General features: G+C 43.1%; 1 protein-coding gene across 2 annotated transcripts in view; it reads left to right on the top strand.

Annotated features, from left to right (window-relative positions):
- The first annotated feature begins 14,567 nt into the window (after positions 1 to 14,567).
- The window catches only part of Cv-c (crossveinless c), a 32,712-nt gene continuing 30,123 nt past the window's right edge, over positions 14,568 to 17,156 (top strand). The window contains exon 1 of one of the 2 annotated variants that reach the window (XM_071716879.1): positions 14,568 to 15,607. In XM_071716879.1, the coding sequence (XP_071572980.1) occupies positions 15,574 to 15,607 (34 nt within the window). In that variant the 5' untranslated portion in view covers positions 14,568 to 15,573. The remainder of the gene's footprint in view (positions 15,608 to 17,156) is intronic. The other variant, XM_071716880.1, reaches the window with a different exon arrangement.

The following is a 17,156-nucleotide window of genomic DNA, read 5'->3' as shown; positions in this document are numbered from 1 at the left end:
ATATATCTGCGAAACACCGCGAAGGCTGATTGCTATGCGCGGCTGATCTTCGGCCCGGCTCTCAGCTGGGCTCGGCTCCTCGGATTCTCCTCGGGGTGCAAGCCCGCTTGGAAGGTCGCACAAATGGTTTTCATAAGACCTTGGAGAACGTGACATCGGCACTGGAAATATATCGCTCCGTAAAAATGATCAAGAGACACGGTAGTGTCTCGTGCCAAGTACACGCGGAGCGAGACCGACCGTGACTCTTTTACGCGACGCGACGGGTTGCGAGTACCCAAGATGTTGAGATCTCGATAACGAGTGAACGGATCAAGTTCTAAGTAGGCTTGATCGATAGCTTGGGGTCGACTTTGGGGGGGTATCTCCTATAATATTTTCCGCTACGTGCCCTACGAGCGGAGATATTGCGACGCAAAGTCCAAATGTGAAAATTTATTTTTAAGATACGGAGATACGTCGTCGTCTCTCAATCAATATAACATATATATATCAGAAAATGTCACTTTCACTTTTTCGACGCTGGCGGCGCAGGTATCGCCAGTTTCGATATCGCGCGCGTATTTCGATCGATCTAGTAGGCAAATTAAATAAGGTCGATAGACTTATCGGTCAGGAGGAAGATTTCTATTTAGGTAAATTAGGTATTAGGTATATAATACATATTGAGTCAATTGCTTCATGTTTATCTGGAGAGATTTCGTATCCTTACATCGTATTACCACCGCTGCCGGAAAAGAAGGTTCTCTACGCTTGGCAGAAAGTGCCGCTAGGGAATTTTTAAGTCGATTCTTATGAATCAAGCTTGAATTCGACGTCTAGGTATCCCAGGTTGCCGATGACGAGGTCCAGATAGTGCGCTTCATAGTTTTCGGTGTCCAGGTGTAATAATACGTTGAATTCGATGTCTACGTGTCCCAGGTTGCCGATGACGAGGTCCACATAGTGCGCTCCGTAGTTTTCGGTGTCTACGTGTATTAATACTTTGAATTTGATGTCCACGTGTCCCAGGTTGCCGATGACAGGATCCAGATAGTGCGCTTCATTGTTTTCTGTGTCCAGGTGTAATCGTACGTTGAATTCGATGTCTAGGTGTCCCAGGTTGCCGATGACGAGGTCCACATAGTGCGCTCCGTAGTTTTCGGTGTCTACGTGTATTAATACCTTGAATTCGATATCCACGTGTCCCAGGTTGCCGATGACGGGATCCAGATAGTGCGCTTCATAGTTTTCGGTGTCCAGGTGTAATCGTACGTTGAATTCAATGTCTAGGTGTTCCAGGTTGCCGCTGACGAGGTCCACATAGTGCGCTTCGTAGTTTTCGGTGTCCAGGTGTAATAATACGTTGAATTCGATGTCTAGGTGTCCCAGGTTGCCGATGACGAGGTCCACATAGTGCGCTCCGTAGTTTTCGGTGTCTACGTGTATTAATACCTTGAAATTGATGTCTAGGTGTCCCAGGTTGCTGATGACGAGGTCCAGATAGCGCGCTCCGTAGTTTTCGGTGTCTAGGTGTAATAATACCTCGAATTCGATGTCTACGTGTCCCAGGTTGCCGATGACGAGGTTCACATAGTGTGCTTTGTAGTTTTTGGTGTCTAGGTGTATTAATAACTTTAAATCTGAATGTAGGACACGTAGATATCGAATTCGAGGTATTAATACACGTAGACACCGAAAACTACGGAGCGCACTATGTGGACCTCGTCATCGGCAACGTGAGACACCTAGACATCGAATTCAACGTATTATTACACCTGGACACCGAAAACTATGGAGCGCACTATCTGGAACCCGTCATCGGCAACCTGGAACACGTGGACATCGAATTCAAGGTATTAATACACCTGAACACCGAAAACTATGGAGCGCACTATGTGGACCTCGTTATCGGCAACCTGGGACACTTAGACATCAAATTCAAGCTTGATTTATAAGAATCGACTTAAAATTCCCTAGCGGCAGAATTAAAATTATGTCATGACATAATAAAAATTCGCTGAATTAAAATTATGTCTAGACATAATAAAATTGGACGAATAATAGTAATCTTTCGGAAGTAGAGGTTTTAAGCTTGAAATTTAAATTTTATTCATTTTTAAAGATAAATTTAGTGTTCCTTCAATTTTTGTGAGAAATGTATAATTTACTTTTACTTAAATATTATTAATTTTTATGTATTTGTTGGTATTGCTAATTTTGTGAATAATTAAAAAATAAAAAATAAAATGTTTTGCAGATCCTTGCTTAACACTACAAAATAGGTGATATCAGTACAAAATTACCTTTTCAAAAAAGGTAAAAAAAAAGTGCCAAGTACACGCAATGTATTTTGTAAATTCAAAATTTAACCTAAGTGGTAGCTTTATATCTTTTCACAAATTATATTATCTAACTTAACTCAAGTGACATGTATTTCAAAAAAAAAAGATGTAAAATCTTTAATTTCTTCTTCACAAAATTATATTACCTAACTTAACTCAAGTGACATGTATCTAACCTAAGTGGTAGCTTTATATCTTCTTCACAAATTATATTACCTAACTTAACTCAAGTGACATGTATTTCAAAAAAAGATGTGAAATCTTTAAATTAAATTGCGCCAATTGTAAAGAGAATATGTATATTGCTTTGAAAGATAATTGTTATGCAACTACTTTAAAGAAATAAAACCCAAGTGGTATCTTCGTATTCCTATTCAAGGGTCTTCCTATTCTAAACCCAAGTGATAATAGCTTCTTAATTCTCTTTAACAATTTTTAATATTACAAAGAATCATTTTAATTACAAAGAATTAAAGAAGTAACAGTACAAAATAAAAATATTTAATTAAAACAAAATAAATAAATTTTTCTTGTAAAAAAACTTGGCGCTGCTAGACTTTGAAATTTAAACATTAAAATTTAAACATTAGTACTAAGATTTTTGATTGAATAAAAAACAATAAACATAATTTAGGGAAGAATGCGACAGGAGTAAAAAAGCAGCGCCAAGTTTTTTTACAAGAAAAATTTATTTATTTTGTTTTAATTAAATATTTTTATTTTGTACTGTTACTTCTTTAATTCTTTGTAATTAAAATGATTCTTTGTAATATTAAAAAATTGTTAAAGAGAATTAAGAAGCTATTATCACTTGGGTTTAGAATAGGAAGACCCTTGAATAGGAATACGAAGATACCACTTGGGTTTTATTTCTTTAAAGTAGTTGCATAACAATTATCTTTCAAAGCAATATACATATTCTCTTTACAATTGGCGCAATTTAATTTAAAGATTTCACATCTTTTTTTGAAATACATGTCACTTGAGTTAAGTTAGGTAATATAATTTTGTGAAGTGGCTCTTTACAAGATTCTAGCCAACCGTGGGAATGTCGATAGAAACTGGAGCGACAGGTAGTGGTAGCTTCGAACACGAATAGAATCATTTTACGTACATTCAAAATAGTTAAGTTGAAAGTTTTGATAAAAATATTTTAATGATGAATAATTTATTAATTGTAATATTTAGAAAGATACATAAATAAAAAAAGGTTATAAATAACATATTCTTAATATATTTGAGCAGGCTTTATGCGATAATCTTAATGTCATTATAATATATTGTATATTTATGTGTTTATCAGTATATTTAGATTATTTATATAGATATGAGATAGAAATATGATGTAAATAATATTTTCTATTTATATATAAATTAGAATATTAGAGAAATTAACTCCAAAAATTTTTATTTTTATTATTTATAACTTTTCTATGTGGAATAAAATTCATTTTACATTGACTGCGCTAATGTTAATAAGGCCAAGTTATTTAGATTAATCACGATTGTACGTTTCGATGAATCACAACCATCATTGGTGACAGGTTGTCCGACTCAGCTGTTACAGGTGACGAAGGACTACTTTTGCCGGAAATAAAGCGCAATCGGACTCTCACGCTGTAATAATCGCGCAAGCGGAAATATATCGCGAGAGAATCCGATGCGACGCGGTGAAACCTTCACCCAGTTTCCGCGTATATGTCTTTAGTGCAAAATCGCGAGCAGATCTAAGGAACTAGGGCGCCTAGTTACGTCCGTAACAACAGCTTCGTAATGACCTTTTCACGCCCAGTTTCTCCTCTTCCGCTTTCATACCCTTCCTGTTACAGTTACCACGGAGGTCGCATCCACGATACGATATTTTCGGAAATATTCAACGAACGACGGTAGAGAAATTCTCGACGAAAAAGTATTTTTAACGAGGAGTAGAGCCGCTGACTACGAAGATAAAAATAATGCAGCGCCTTCTCTGCAACGTTTATTACTCGCCGGAATGTGAAGGGACGATTTATAATTCTTAACAATGTGTGCATACACATAATTCACCCCGACTCTTGATTTTCGTAATAGAAATAAATTGTATCGACGCGTATAGGAAGTACTCCAAAATGTTCATCCGTTTAATTTAGATTTATGTCGAAAGTTTAAAATTACACGTTGCTTTTTCGGTCAGAAGATATATCTCCTTTAAAGTTTGACTGATGAAGAATGACTGATAACTTTTTCAATGACTTTGAAAAATAATCAATTGAACGGAAAATTTTGGAATTATTCGAAAGTTTTTCTCAATTATATCATTTTATATAAGGCGCGCAAAATTATAATATTACGTTTGATGCCAAAAATAATAAAAGGATGAAAATGCTATTTTATCTGAAACTACGACAAGTAGACTTGGGCTTATATGTCCGCCAAGATTTATCAAAAAATTCTCAAGCTTCTTCAATAGCAAGGTGAACTTCACGTTAAAGCGATAAGATAAGCGATATATCATGTATCTCGTCATATCTCAGGTCTCGCCGTAATCGATTGTTTTTTTCTGCAAACCTTTAACAGTTTTCAATGAAAAGATTACAAACGAGCTCTCGTATCTCGGTTTCATGTGAAAACCATCGCTCGTTTCAGCCGAGTGTCTACGTGACTCGGGTGAACCATGAGACGATCGATCACACCCCTGTCTCCAGTCTCGATAAATCGCTATCTGCCTGTTTGGACGCGTCTCGCCCTCGTCGCACGTCTAATCGCGAGCGTACCGCCGATTTTTTATCGTTCACGGACGTTCAACGTAGACGATGCCAATACAAGACATCCGACAGGTCCGCCGCTGTGTGGCACGCAGCGTGCATCGTCCACGGCCAATTAGTCATACGGCTGTTTGCTGGTGATACGATATCTCGATAAGCGGTCCGCGTCGGCTGCGCGCGCGTTATGACATCAGTGTTATTTTGTTATGTAACACTGGAATGCGCGGATCGAATTTGTCGGTGCGTGCGTCTTCTGCCGATGACGAGTACGGGATAAGGCGCTCAATAGCAGACCTACGATCCTTCAATGACTCAACCAGATTTCCACGACGGCAAAACGACCTTGTCGAAGTTATTCTTGTGGTTACTGACTGACGCATTATGTTAATTCTAATCGGCCATCTGTTACGTAATTGACTCAGAAAAATTTATTAGAGAAAAGCAGAAGGGCAGACCGCAGGCACACGATGTTGTAGCAATATGTACCGCACCGCTATTATCGCCTATTAATTACTGTCCTGTAACGTACCGCGGTCTAGTCCTCGATAAATAAAGCAAGGGTTAATTTAATAAGGCAAGGGGGCAGTTAATAATCCGTCGCGCCGGCAATAGGAACGTCCATCATAGCCGCCGCATTCGTAGCCGCGCGGCGAGATATGGATGTGCAGGCGAGGGACGATGTACCAATCGCTCGGCAGTCGTTACAACTGGTTCGTAATGACAAACGATGTCGTTACGTCTATCTGATTACGTGAGGCATAAAGAATCGCTGCCGGACTGAAAAGCACCCGCGGTGCGCGGGGTGAAGGGGGTGGGAAGGGAGACCCCTCAATGAGCGGAGCGATTACGAGAACGAATCGTGGATTGTCGGCCGTGAAGAGGCCTCTCCTCTGCAACCGATACGGGCGCGCCCGTTATTTCTCGACGTAAATAAATTCGACCGTGATTTAGCAGCGTGTACCGTGGCCGGCCGTTCCCGATGACTGAAGTACAGGGTTATCGCGACTGCAACGCGTTAGGCCGTCTGACGTATGTGCGTTGCGCCGAGCGCAATATGGACCGAGCATCGTTACTTCGATCAATAGTAAAATGATTGTTACGCACTTTCAACGATTTCGCGAATCGTTTTTGGGGAATCAATTCGTGAGGTTTTATGTTTCTGAATGTTCATTCGCAGACGCATGTTTCTCCGCGATTGTTTAAGTTTCCATAAACAATCAGACGATATTATTGCGACTATTATTAGTAGGATGATAAAATTGAGGAAATTTCCACGTTTTGTTTAGGCGTGTCGCGCTTGAATTCTCATAATTGCGTCGAAATAACGATCAGACTGAATAATGTTCTCCGGAATTAATGCTTCTCCGAGGCGCTTTTACTGTCGCAGAATCTCGCCGTGATGAAGATCGTTCCTAAATTTTAGGAACCAAGCTCGAGTTTAGATTACCGAGTCTTCAACATCAGTCTTGGATGCTCGGCAACCAAGTTCTATGTTAGATTTCATCCGATCAATCTGCCGCAGGCGCTTCAAAGCGTACAAGCGAGAATTATGCAACCCGAGCGGATCCCTGACGTCGAGAGAAGAGCGCCGAGGGGCGAGGGCTCCTCTCTTTCTCTCTCAAATCAAACGCGAATATCGCCCGAATCTATTTCGGTAATCGCTCGCGCGGAGCATCTGCTCCTCGTTTCTTCGGCATCTCCGACAGTACAGGCAGATATACATATAAATGTTCCGCGACTTCTTCCTCACCGTCGAACACACCCGGAAATATAACCGTCGTAACGTAACTGCGACGCCTGGTAGATTTAATTCGGACGCAACTGGGTTACGCCGTCGATTCCGCGAAATGGCGCGTTATTTTATGGCCGTTCCTTCGACAAACATCAAAGCCCCCGAACTCGCGGCGCGGCGTCGTCGGCCGCCGCGCCGCCCGTATAAATCAGGAGTCGCGAGTCTCGTCTCGAGGGGGATGCGAAACTCGGGACAGATTTATGCGCGTCGCGCATCAGAAACGCTCGACAGCCGTATAATGGTCCCGTCATCGCCCGCGCAATTATTTTAAATCGTGAACTTCTTGCACGCGATGACACGCGAAAAAGTCGACGATGAAACTTGCCGACTTCGGCGAAAATGCTGGCGCGTCGTGGCGAAAAACTTTTCCCATTTTTGCGGTAGCGTGAAACTTCCTACGGAAAGGTCAACGAGTTAATATAGGAGAAAAGATGGGGGCCATCGCGAACGATGACACGAAGGTCAATGTAACATGAAGTACTGATATCGCAGCGCGAATTCTACCGTGCGCCATCAAGGGCGGGGGTCTTATTTTCCTTTTATTCAAGCTCCATAAATTCCCTGATGTTCGGCCGGCGAAGCTGATGGTCGGCGAAGCGCCAGCGAAATTCGCCGTTGTGTACAGTTTAATCGCCGCTTCCCACGGTACGTGCGGGGCATCGCCGATTAAGCCGTCCCCGTGAACGGGCTTGATCGTTCGCGAATAATTTCCTCAGGTTGCCCCCAACCTGTCCCCCTCCTCTCCACCCCGTTCAGCACGCTGCCCCCCCGCGTTTTCCTTTTTGCTCGCACGCGCCGCTCTCGCGCCGGCGACAAAGTAATCTCGCCCGGGATAAATTATTCGACGGCCGGCGAAAATGTAAATTCGCCCCGGTGGGCGAGGGCGGCGATTTATACGCGACCAAGCGGGATACTTTGCTGGCACTTAAGTGCCAGCCAATCCCTTTTTCGTCCGACGCACGCGCTCTCGCTAATTTATGCGACTGCATTTCGCGGTATTCGCGCTCTACAGACGCGCCGTCTCTCACGAACGCTAATTCTACTTGTCGCGACGTTCGCTCGTAGACGAGAGACGAAGCGGAGAGCCCGCGAATATTCAACAACAAATTATTAAAGCCTTAGTTGCGATACGAAAAGCATTTGCCTCACGAACTGCACGATACCGTCCGAAAGAATTAAATTCTATGATAACTTATCAAATTGTGAAATTGACATGTTATAAAAAGTTATATAAATGCCTATTTATTGAACTTCACCATCTTGGTACAAACCCTTCTAAAAAATTGAAACAAAATTTATAATATCAAATTTATTTCGAACATCCTCTGGTATTCACATACTGTTTCCTATATCGACTTTTCCTCTAATAATTATTATTTCAGAACTTTAAGGCATAGATCGCAATAAAAATAAGAGAGATAAGTATAAACTTAATTATAGAGCTTAATTATAGAGAGGTATAATTTATTACATATTCGAAACTTTTTTAATCTATGAGTTTGAAATTCATTACTTGGATATGTGTTATAAGTTTGTTTTATATAAAACTTGTGGACTATGTTATCTCCGATATTTTTATATAGAGATAAATAAGTATAGATAAAAGCTCAGATGTAAACTCAGAGGAAATGAAATAATTTCCTCTCAGTGTTTCTTTGATGAACGACGCTCACTGGTTTATTTTATTTTGTACTTCTTCGTCTCCGCCTTCTGATATAATGATCCATCAAACTGATGTCAGCGAGAATCGAGTCCCTTATGTGACGAATGGTCCTTCTAAGTAATCCCGCATTATCGTTGTCGTTTTGATATCGGGAGAAAAAGGCGAACGTGCTCGGACGGTCGGTGCACCAGTTCTTTGCGAGACCGCAAGTGAGTAACGCACCCTTGAAACTCTCGAGAGTCACGTGACACCTCTAGACACGGTGAGTCTTACAGGCTACTTGTGGAAACGAACTCTCTGGTCTTGAAAATACTTGGCCTCGACTCGAGACTTGTCTGACGTCACGATTGGGAGGCAGGATCTCCTACGGTATTCTTCTATCCAAATATTTCGATATCGTTTAATCCTCCTCGACGCGAAGGGAGACGTCGCACGTGATAACCGAGTTTACTTATTATTATAGCGAGCGAATTAATTTTATTAGCTCTCCGATTTCGAACATCCAATTACACAACTTTCTTATACGGAGTTTATAATACAAAGTTGTAACATAAAACTAATCTAATAAAATTACTTGTACAAGATAGTATAACATGTAATTATACAATATTATTACATATATTGTTACAATAATTAGATATTGATATTATTTCAAATATGTACTGTCGTGTAGACTTGATGGAAGTTAAATGCGCATAGAGCAGGCTACTTTCACTCACGTAAACGCGACGCATGCATGTTACACGTTTACCAAGTACGTGCAACGAAGGGTTATTTCGAGCGGTGACATTGAGCGCCGGTTGAAAAATGAAAAAACTCGCGGCGCTTAAATATACTGAGAAGGACGGCTCTATACGAGACTCGGGAGACGCCGTGGCGCGCGCGACCAGCCACACCTCTATATTCGTCGTAACGAATTACTCCGCAAACCGGATTAATGTAAACCACCCCTCGGGAAACCTTCGCCCGTGCGAAGACCCCTCGCGGACAAAAGAGTATTAACAGTGTGGGCAGGATTATCTGGTGTTTCTCGCCGTGTCGCGTTGCCGCTTCTGTCATTAATTCTAAAATGCACAACAGAGAGAGACTTTCTGCTTGTACACTTGTTTGCCTGTTCATAAATACCGAGAGACACTTCAATTTTTCTAATTACATTTCTGGAAAGATACGTTATTAATGATTCCATACAATTGTAGAACGTTTACAAATCATGCGCGCATTCGCGCGAATTACCGCTCGCGCGCTCATGCTATATAATTTCGCTCGCGTTTGAATTCAATTCCGCGGACGTTGGCCCGCATTTAGTTTAATCCGAGATAGCGTTGTACGCGATCTTCATATAGGAAATAATACTCGGAATCGTAGGCAGTCACATTCCGGCTAAATGCCGGATATGAATGCGGATTATTGACCCCAGAAATAAAACTGAATAATTCGCTGTCATCTGTGAGAGACTGTGCAATTTTAGCAATTAGACTGGCGACTGGATTACCAGCGCGAGCGCCGTTGCAATTTCGTCGGCGAGGTTCAAGCAGAGGGGGGGGGGAGGGGGTTAACCCGAGAAATAACTCATCCTGATTAAAGATTTCGCCTGACTCATCTGACTCGTCTCGACTCGTCTTACGGACGCACACTAATTCTAGCTGACACAGGCGCGATGGAACGTTCGGCGAGGTTCTCCGTAAAGCTAGTCCCCTCCCTCCGTTTTTCAGGGAGCAATAGCCTGGAGTGCTGCCAAATCCGTAGATGGCCGAAGCTAGGAAATCGCTTCGGAGCAGGTATTTCCGCGCCTGGAATTCGCGGGATACCACCGTCGCTGCGTACCGAAGCTCCGATCGCGTCTCGCGGCGGGGTCTCCCCTCGGTGCCCCGCAACCGCGGCGCTCTCGAGTCCGCGACGTACGACGAAGGCAAGCGTCGTGGAAGACGCGATAGCTCCGACGCGTTGGTAACTGCCCGATTCTACCGGGAAGGATATAATTTACCCGCGTGTATTTTCGGGAAGCCGCGGGCCAAAGATGTGCGCCCCGACGGCTATTTGAGGCGTGCCATCGTGTATTCTCGAGACAGGGAAGCCGATTTCGCGCTCGACGGACGGCTGTCAGCCCGTCTGGCGTCCGATAACGTAATTACGTAAGTGCGTCTGCTTAGATCACCGTCTTTGATAATGTCATTTCCTACTCAGACATTTCCCGAAATAAATTCCGATGGCGATTCCAGATCTCTTAATTGATTCGATTGATAAGCACATTTACAGAATGTATGATATAAAGTCGTGTATCGTACACAATATTTAAAGTAATTTCCGTCGGTTTCGCAAGGCTGTTAAGTGAACAAACATAAGACAGATAGAGTTATCAAATATGTATATATAATGTGATATCTCATGTTAAATGCATGTTACATATATGCTTGTATAACTTGCATCGATAAACGAATCAAACGTAATAATGCCCGCGAGACAAATGTAATTAACTCCGATGCGATAGAGCAGCTTTATTCGGAGGAATCGCGTAGAATAAATTTGTGTACTAAGACGCGATCTATGAGCGAGGTGTGTTTCTTTTTCGTACATTAGCTCTAGTCTAAGAATTTTGAACAGAGACGCGTGAACACCGGATCCTTAGATCGACGTCCGTGTCCTAATGGATCTGCGAATCCCGCGAATCGGCCATCTAAGGTTTTGGCGGCGCGCCAGGAATAGTCCCGCGGGGTTGCCTGCATAGATCCCGCCGAAAGCAAAGGGGTCTTTGACACATCTGTTGGGGGCGAGCCAACTTTGGAGAGTGTGGCCAGCGCGCTGTACCGCGTGGCACCTGGATAAACCCGCGTGCGTCGCCTCCTCTCTCTTACGCCGAGCACAAAGATTCGCGATGACGATGAGAGGCGAAATCACTGTTTTAATGGAATCGATGAATATAGCCGGGGCGGGTAAAAGAGAGGGGGTCACAAAGGACTGGTAGGCTTAAGTGCGTGCGCGCACAGTAGCCAGCGCTTCCACGAATTTCCGTCTTTGTTACTCGGATCTTCGTAGGTGGGCCGGGAGATTCGCGGGGATAGATTTTCCGCGTGACAGGAGCGCCGCGCCGCAGCGTCTTTGAGCGCGCGCGGCTGACAAAATACGCGGGGCGATTAACCTCGGTCGCGTACGCGGACGGAATTGATTCCGCCGCTGACGCAAAACGCCGATGCACGTATCTGATGCGCGGATACGCGTCGCGATAAGAGAGACTGTGAGAACTCGTATTGAAGAAACTCTAGTTTTACTCAATTGAACGTTTGAAAATTATGACACGACAAAAACGTTGTAGAACAAAAAAAATCATGTGAAGTAAATCTTGATTTCTTGCTTCTTTAATACGTAATATACATTTTTCAATACATAACGTAGTGGATTTTGAAGCTTTGTGTATTTTTATACGTAAAAGAAAAAGGTTTGTTCGAGAATATCTCCGACGCGTTCATATAAGTTTGAATTTGTAAAGTATGGAAATCGAACTCCAGATCGTTCAGGAACTTAAAAGGATATACGCACTCGCCGAGTTCTGATTACGCCAGGCATAGCCCGTATAAATAATCCCGACTAAAACTATCGCGACACGCGAAATAATACACGTCGCCGGCGCATCCATTTTCCCGGCGTTCTCCAGTAATAGAATGGAAATTCTCGCTAAACCGCGCTTCCGAGATCTCTCTCTTTCCCTCTGTCTCGCTGGCGTCTTCCGCCAGGCTCATTCCCGCGTATATCTCCGCGCACCAAGAAAACGAAACGTAAACTCCGAATGCTCGCGAGAAGTGGAAACGTAGAAGCGGACAGATGACACGAAGACACAGTTTCTACGGGCAAGAAAACGCCGACCACGTCGCCTTCCACGAAAGGCGCCTCCGTCGTCGTTGGTGGGCCGCAAATAGTCTCGGATCCCTCGGTAGATGAGAAGGGATGCGCGAATGTGTGTTGCACTTTCCACGCGGTCGGTATCTGTCTTCGCGGCCCGGCTCCCGATCGCTCCCGGGCCCGATGGAGCGAGAAATTCGCGCGGACACGATCGGCGACGCTTCAGCACCGTCGCGATCGTCCGCTTCCTCGGACACCGATTGAATTAGCAATGAGTTTCCACGTAACGAGCACGCGAAATACATCGGGGAAGCTATACATGCATCTTACCTGTATCGTCGCGAGTTAAGCCGTTCGGCGTCGCCTCGTTTCACTCGTGGATGTTAGCGAATTTACGCGCGACGCTGACGCATGCCTTCACGCGCATTAAGGTCGCCCGGGTTTACTCGTGACAATGGACAATGGCATCGCTAGCGATTATTCAAATAAGCACTGTTTATAATATACGCTGGGAAGAAAGTTAAATTATCCCCCGCGCAATAAACGCGAGGAAAAGCGATTTAATTCATCCCGCAAGATGGATGTTTAGAGTGTTGCGCGGCGGCTGTTCGTCATTTTGTTGAAATGGCTCTTGGCACCAGTTTTTTTTTCCGCACGCTACACCAGGGTTCGTAATACGCAGAATTGCGAAGCTATATCAAATATAATTTATACTGTTGACGCACGTCTTCGAAGATCCGTTACGAGAGACGTCAAATCTCGCGGATAGCGACGGTCTGGAGAAATCTTTTTCGGAATCTCGCGTGACCCAGTAAACGCGCTTTAGAGAAACACAACGATCGTCTCAGATCTTTCTCGGTACAGGAACCTTTTCTTCGCATTTGTTTTCTGCGGGCGTTAGCAACGCTGAAAGATGCTGTGTTGCGGCGCGAAAATTAGACGTGTATTTCGGGCGATCGTAAGCCACGCGCATTCAGGCTTGTCACCCCTTTTAGCTTTCGACGTTAGGGGATTTTCCCGCATTTGCTTTGTATTCGGAGATATTGCGTTATTTATACGTCACTCGCTTCTCTTTCAAAGATTACAATTTATTAGCTTAGTTACGTATTACGAGAGATTTTTATTTAATATGAAGATAAAAATAACAAGCATTTTTTAAATAATTCTATTGTCCATTATTTTTCAGATTTATTCGGGTTTGATGCATATATTTTTTATTAACAAATTATAACTAGGATATTTTTAATGTGTTCAAAAATATTTTTTAAATTTTCTCTCGAGTCAGCAAAATTCTTCGTTTGGTATTTTTTTGTCTACCCCAAACAGCCACTGTTGTTTTTATACTGTCAAATATTAAACTGTTAAATATTAAAGGTTGAAATTTAAATCAATACCTTAAGTTAAATAACATGTTATTTTTAACTACCATGTGCGTCAAAATTTATTATTTTATTAAATTTTGACGCACATGGTAGTTAAAAATAACATGTTATTAAACTCAAGGTACAAAATAGTATTATTTTAACTCCATTGGTTTAGTTAAATTAATGACATATTGAGTAGCAGTGACGATCTATAAGAATGGCTAAAAACTATTCAAATTGAGTATAATTTGACACTTCGAATTTAACAGTGTTGTAAAGCTCTTCTATGTAATATTACAAATTTTATAGTGAAGGAAATGTTAAATTTTAACGAAGATATACTGCATAAACGTATTGAAATGAATTTACAAAGTATATAATGGAAGCGACAATAAAGCATCATCTGATGCAATGCCGCGACAACGCGACATCGGTCACTGCATCATGCATCCGGGGGTATCCGTCTTATTCTCGTACTACCCGGCCGCGCGTAGCGAAGTCGAGTGCAGGGCATGCACCCGTGAAATGCATCGGTTGCATCTCTCCCCGTTACCGTTCCTCTCGTTCCCCTTCTCGTACGGACACTCGTGCCTCTCACCGTGCACACGCTCTTCTTCGTGCATTCGTACGTTCGACTCTTCCCCTCTTCTGGGACCAGCTGCCCCTCGGGTACGACTTCTTCTCTCTTTCTCTCTCTCTCTCTCTCCATCTTTCTCTCTTTCTCTCTCTTTCGCCACCTCTTCCTCTGCTTCTCCACCGACCTCTTCCCTCTCTCAGCCGCACGCTTGGTAGAGTTGTTCTTCGTGTGCCGAGCCTCTCTTCTATATCGCTGCTACGCGCCGACGACCGCTAGTTCAGAGCCGACCGGCTAAAGAGTCACTACGTTCGCTCCGAATTACGATTGCTCGTGCACGAATCGCTCGTCATTCATCGCTCGTTGCTCCGAATCGCATGGCACTCCGAGTTGCGTGCGTTTCACGCGCGCCAAATCGCACGCGCTTTTATTCGTGACCCAGGGTGCGAACGGGACAAGACTTTGCGAAATAAAACATCCCGGTGCCACGTCGAGGCGGAAGACTAGTGGCCCGATCGATGCCCGCAAGTGCAGTAGCATCATCGATAGCACTTTATGAACGGTGATTGAAAAGGACTTTGAATGTCGTGGGAACGCGACGATAGTGGAAAAATTGTGGAAGCGTGCGAGAGTTTATGACATTTTTCGAAAAGATGATTCATAACGCTGAGCGACAAGTACGAATGGATCATTTTTGAATAGCTGATTGATGATACTTAACTAGACATAACTCGGACGAGATACAAACTTGAAATAAATACAGTGTGTACGGTGTTGATGCTCTTGTTTCTAATCGCGCGCATGACGGGTGTCGTTGACCGAAGACGACCAGCCGAGTCGCGATCGATAAAGTTCGACGCGGCGCAAAAATATTGACACGCGCGAATCTGTCAATTTGTCATGATCACCGAGAGTCAATAACATTCCGCTTTATTGCTCCGACGTGTCAACAGTTCTCCGTAAAACTGCGTGCTCTCTACGTGCGATTCACCGATCATCCGTGGGATTTTGACGTGCGAAAGCAGAGTCTTCGGTGGCGGGGGACGATCAAGATCGATCTCCGGATCTGGGCGTAGATCGCGTAATTAGAGGCGCCTGGTAGTCCGCACGTCCGCGGCGCGATCGATCGATCGCGCTACCATGATTGTGTGGGTGAGAGATTAGGAGTTGGCTGGTAGCCATGAGTCGCGTCGGATTCCTCACGTTCGTGTGACAGCGAGAAGGGACATTTCGCCGTTGCCGTGGAGAGGAGGAATTCGTCGCTCAGCGCGGTCACGGATGTGCCGACGGTGCCCCAACGGAGACATGAAAGGTAAACAGGGGGAGGCCCCGGAGCGCGCGTTAATCGAACAAACAGTCTCACGATCGCCTGATTTACACCTTTTGCGATTTATTTCGTCTACGAGAACGCGCGGTTTATAGCCTTTATCTTATCTCGGCTCTCGGTGTGTGCTCGACATTTTGTTCCCGCGTCGAGCGCTACACGCTCCATCGGGCAAAATAATGTCGCAACATTCCCGAGCCGGGATCGCCGCACCGCGCCGGCCGGGAATTGAAAATTTTGCAATAACTCCGGCTTAAACGGTAAAATCCCATGAATTTCGCAAACGGGACCTTTTGACGGGATAAAATGTTCTCTTAGATCCCCGTTAGTCACTTCGCGCGAACGCGAGTATATTCGTCGTTATTATTACGATTTTATGCAAATTGTATATTGCTTATACTTTTTCTCAGGTGTATTTGTATGGCTATTTAAGCTTTATTTGAAAAGCTATATTATTGCTTCTTTTTTAATAGCACGTATTTAAATTTTCAAGTTTGCACGTATGCTGTTATATATCAGTTACTATGGATATATTTAAATAAAAATATGATCAAGATCAAGATGCTTATTGTAGAATTAAAACGTACGGTATTTTGGACCAATATGCCATAATTATTATAGTAATCAAACTCGTTTTATATTAATAATTCTGAAAAAAAAAAATAAACTGAATAAAACTGAAAAAATGCGACAATGAGTCATGAGAACAGCACTGCATTTGTCGCACACTGCATACGTTGTGCGCGTCTGATTAAAAAAGCACTGCGTTGGAAAAATCGCGGAAAATAGTCTGCGCGCGCTCGTATTTTCACGTAGGAGTGAACGCCCATCGATCCGTATCATCTTGCCGCGGCGAGCCGCGCAAAAATCACGATAATTAGTTTGCTCGCGGCGCAATAATCGCGAGTGAAGTCACCCGTATCTAAAAGGACAATCTTATGTCATACCGCTGCGGTACGTGGGCGTAATTATAGTCCGGTTGCGAATAAAAACGCTCGTCCTTCGTTTAGTATCGACATCGACGATCCTGCGATGGAGATCCTTCCATATGCCGATATAATGTCCGCGCGTTTCGAGCACCCCGACTATTACGTAAACGCATATCAAAATTCACGGCGGACACTTCGATACTGCTACACGGATCCAGTTTTAAATGTGACATCGTCGTGATCGTGGGAAAAGTTATTTTATCGGAGGCAAGGTGGAATTCTGAGGTTAAACCGCAGCTTAATCACGAACTATCGTGCGGGTTCAAACTAAAAATAATTAAACGAAAGATTGGAGAGAAAATATTTATAAGATATTTTTAGAGCAATAATGCAACAAAGAGAGATATCTGAGCAGATCTATTTTAATAAAAATATAATTTCTGTAAAAATTAACGGTTAAATAGAATGTCTGAAAACTATATGACATAAAAATTAATAATTATCAATGACAAAATTAATCATTATTAATTTTTAGTTATGCTTTTGAACATTTATATAGTATTTCTATATATTTCTATATATTTATTTCTATATATTTTTTTTATTAC

The sequence above is a fragment of the Temnothorax nylanderi genome, unplaced genomic scaffold (genome assembly GCF_030848795.1).
Source record: "Temnothorax nylanderi isolate EJ_2023f unplaced genomic scaffold, tnyl_v1.0 TNYL_tig0195_pilon, whole genome shotgun sequence".
In the NCBI taxonomy this organism is placed as follows: Eukaryota; Metazoa; Arthropoda; class Insecta; order Hymenoptera; family Formicidae; genus Temnothorax; species Temnothorax nylanderi.
The sequence above is the reverse complement of the archived record's forward strand: the minus strand, read 5'-3'. Positions and strand labels throughout refer to the sequence as shown.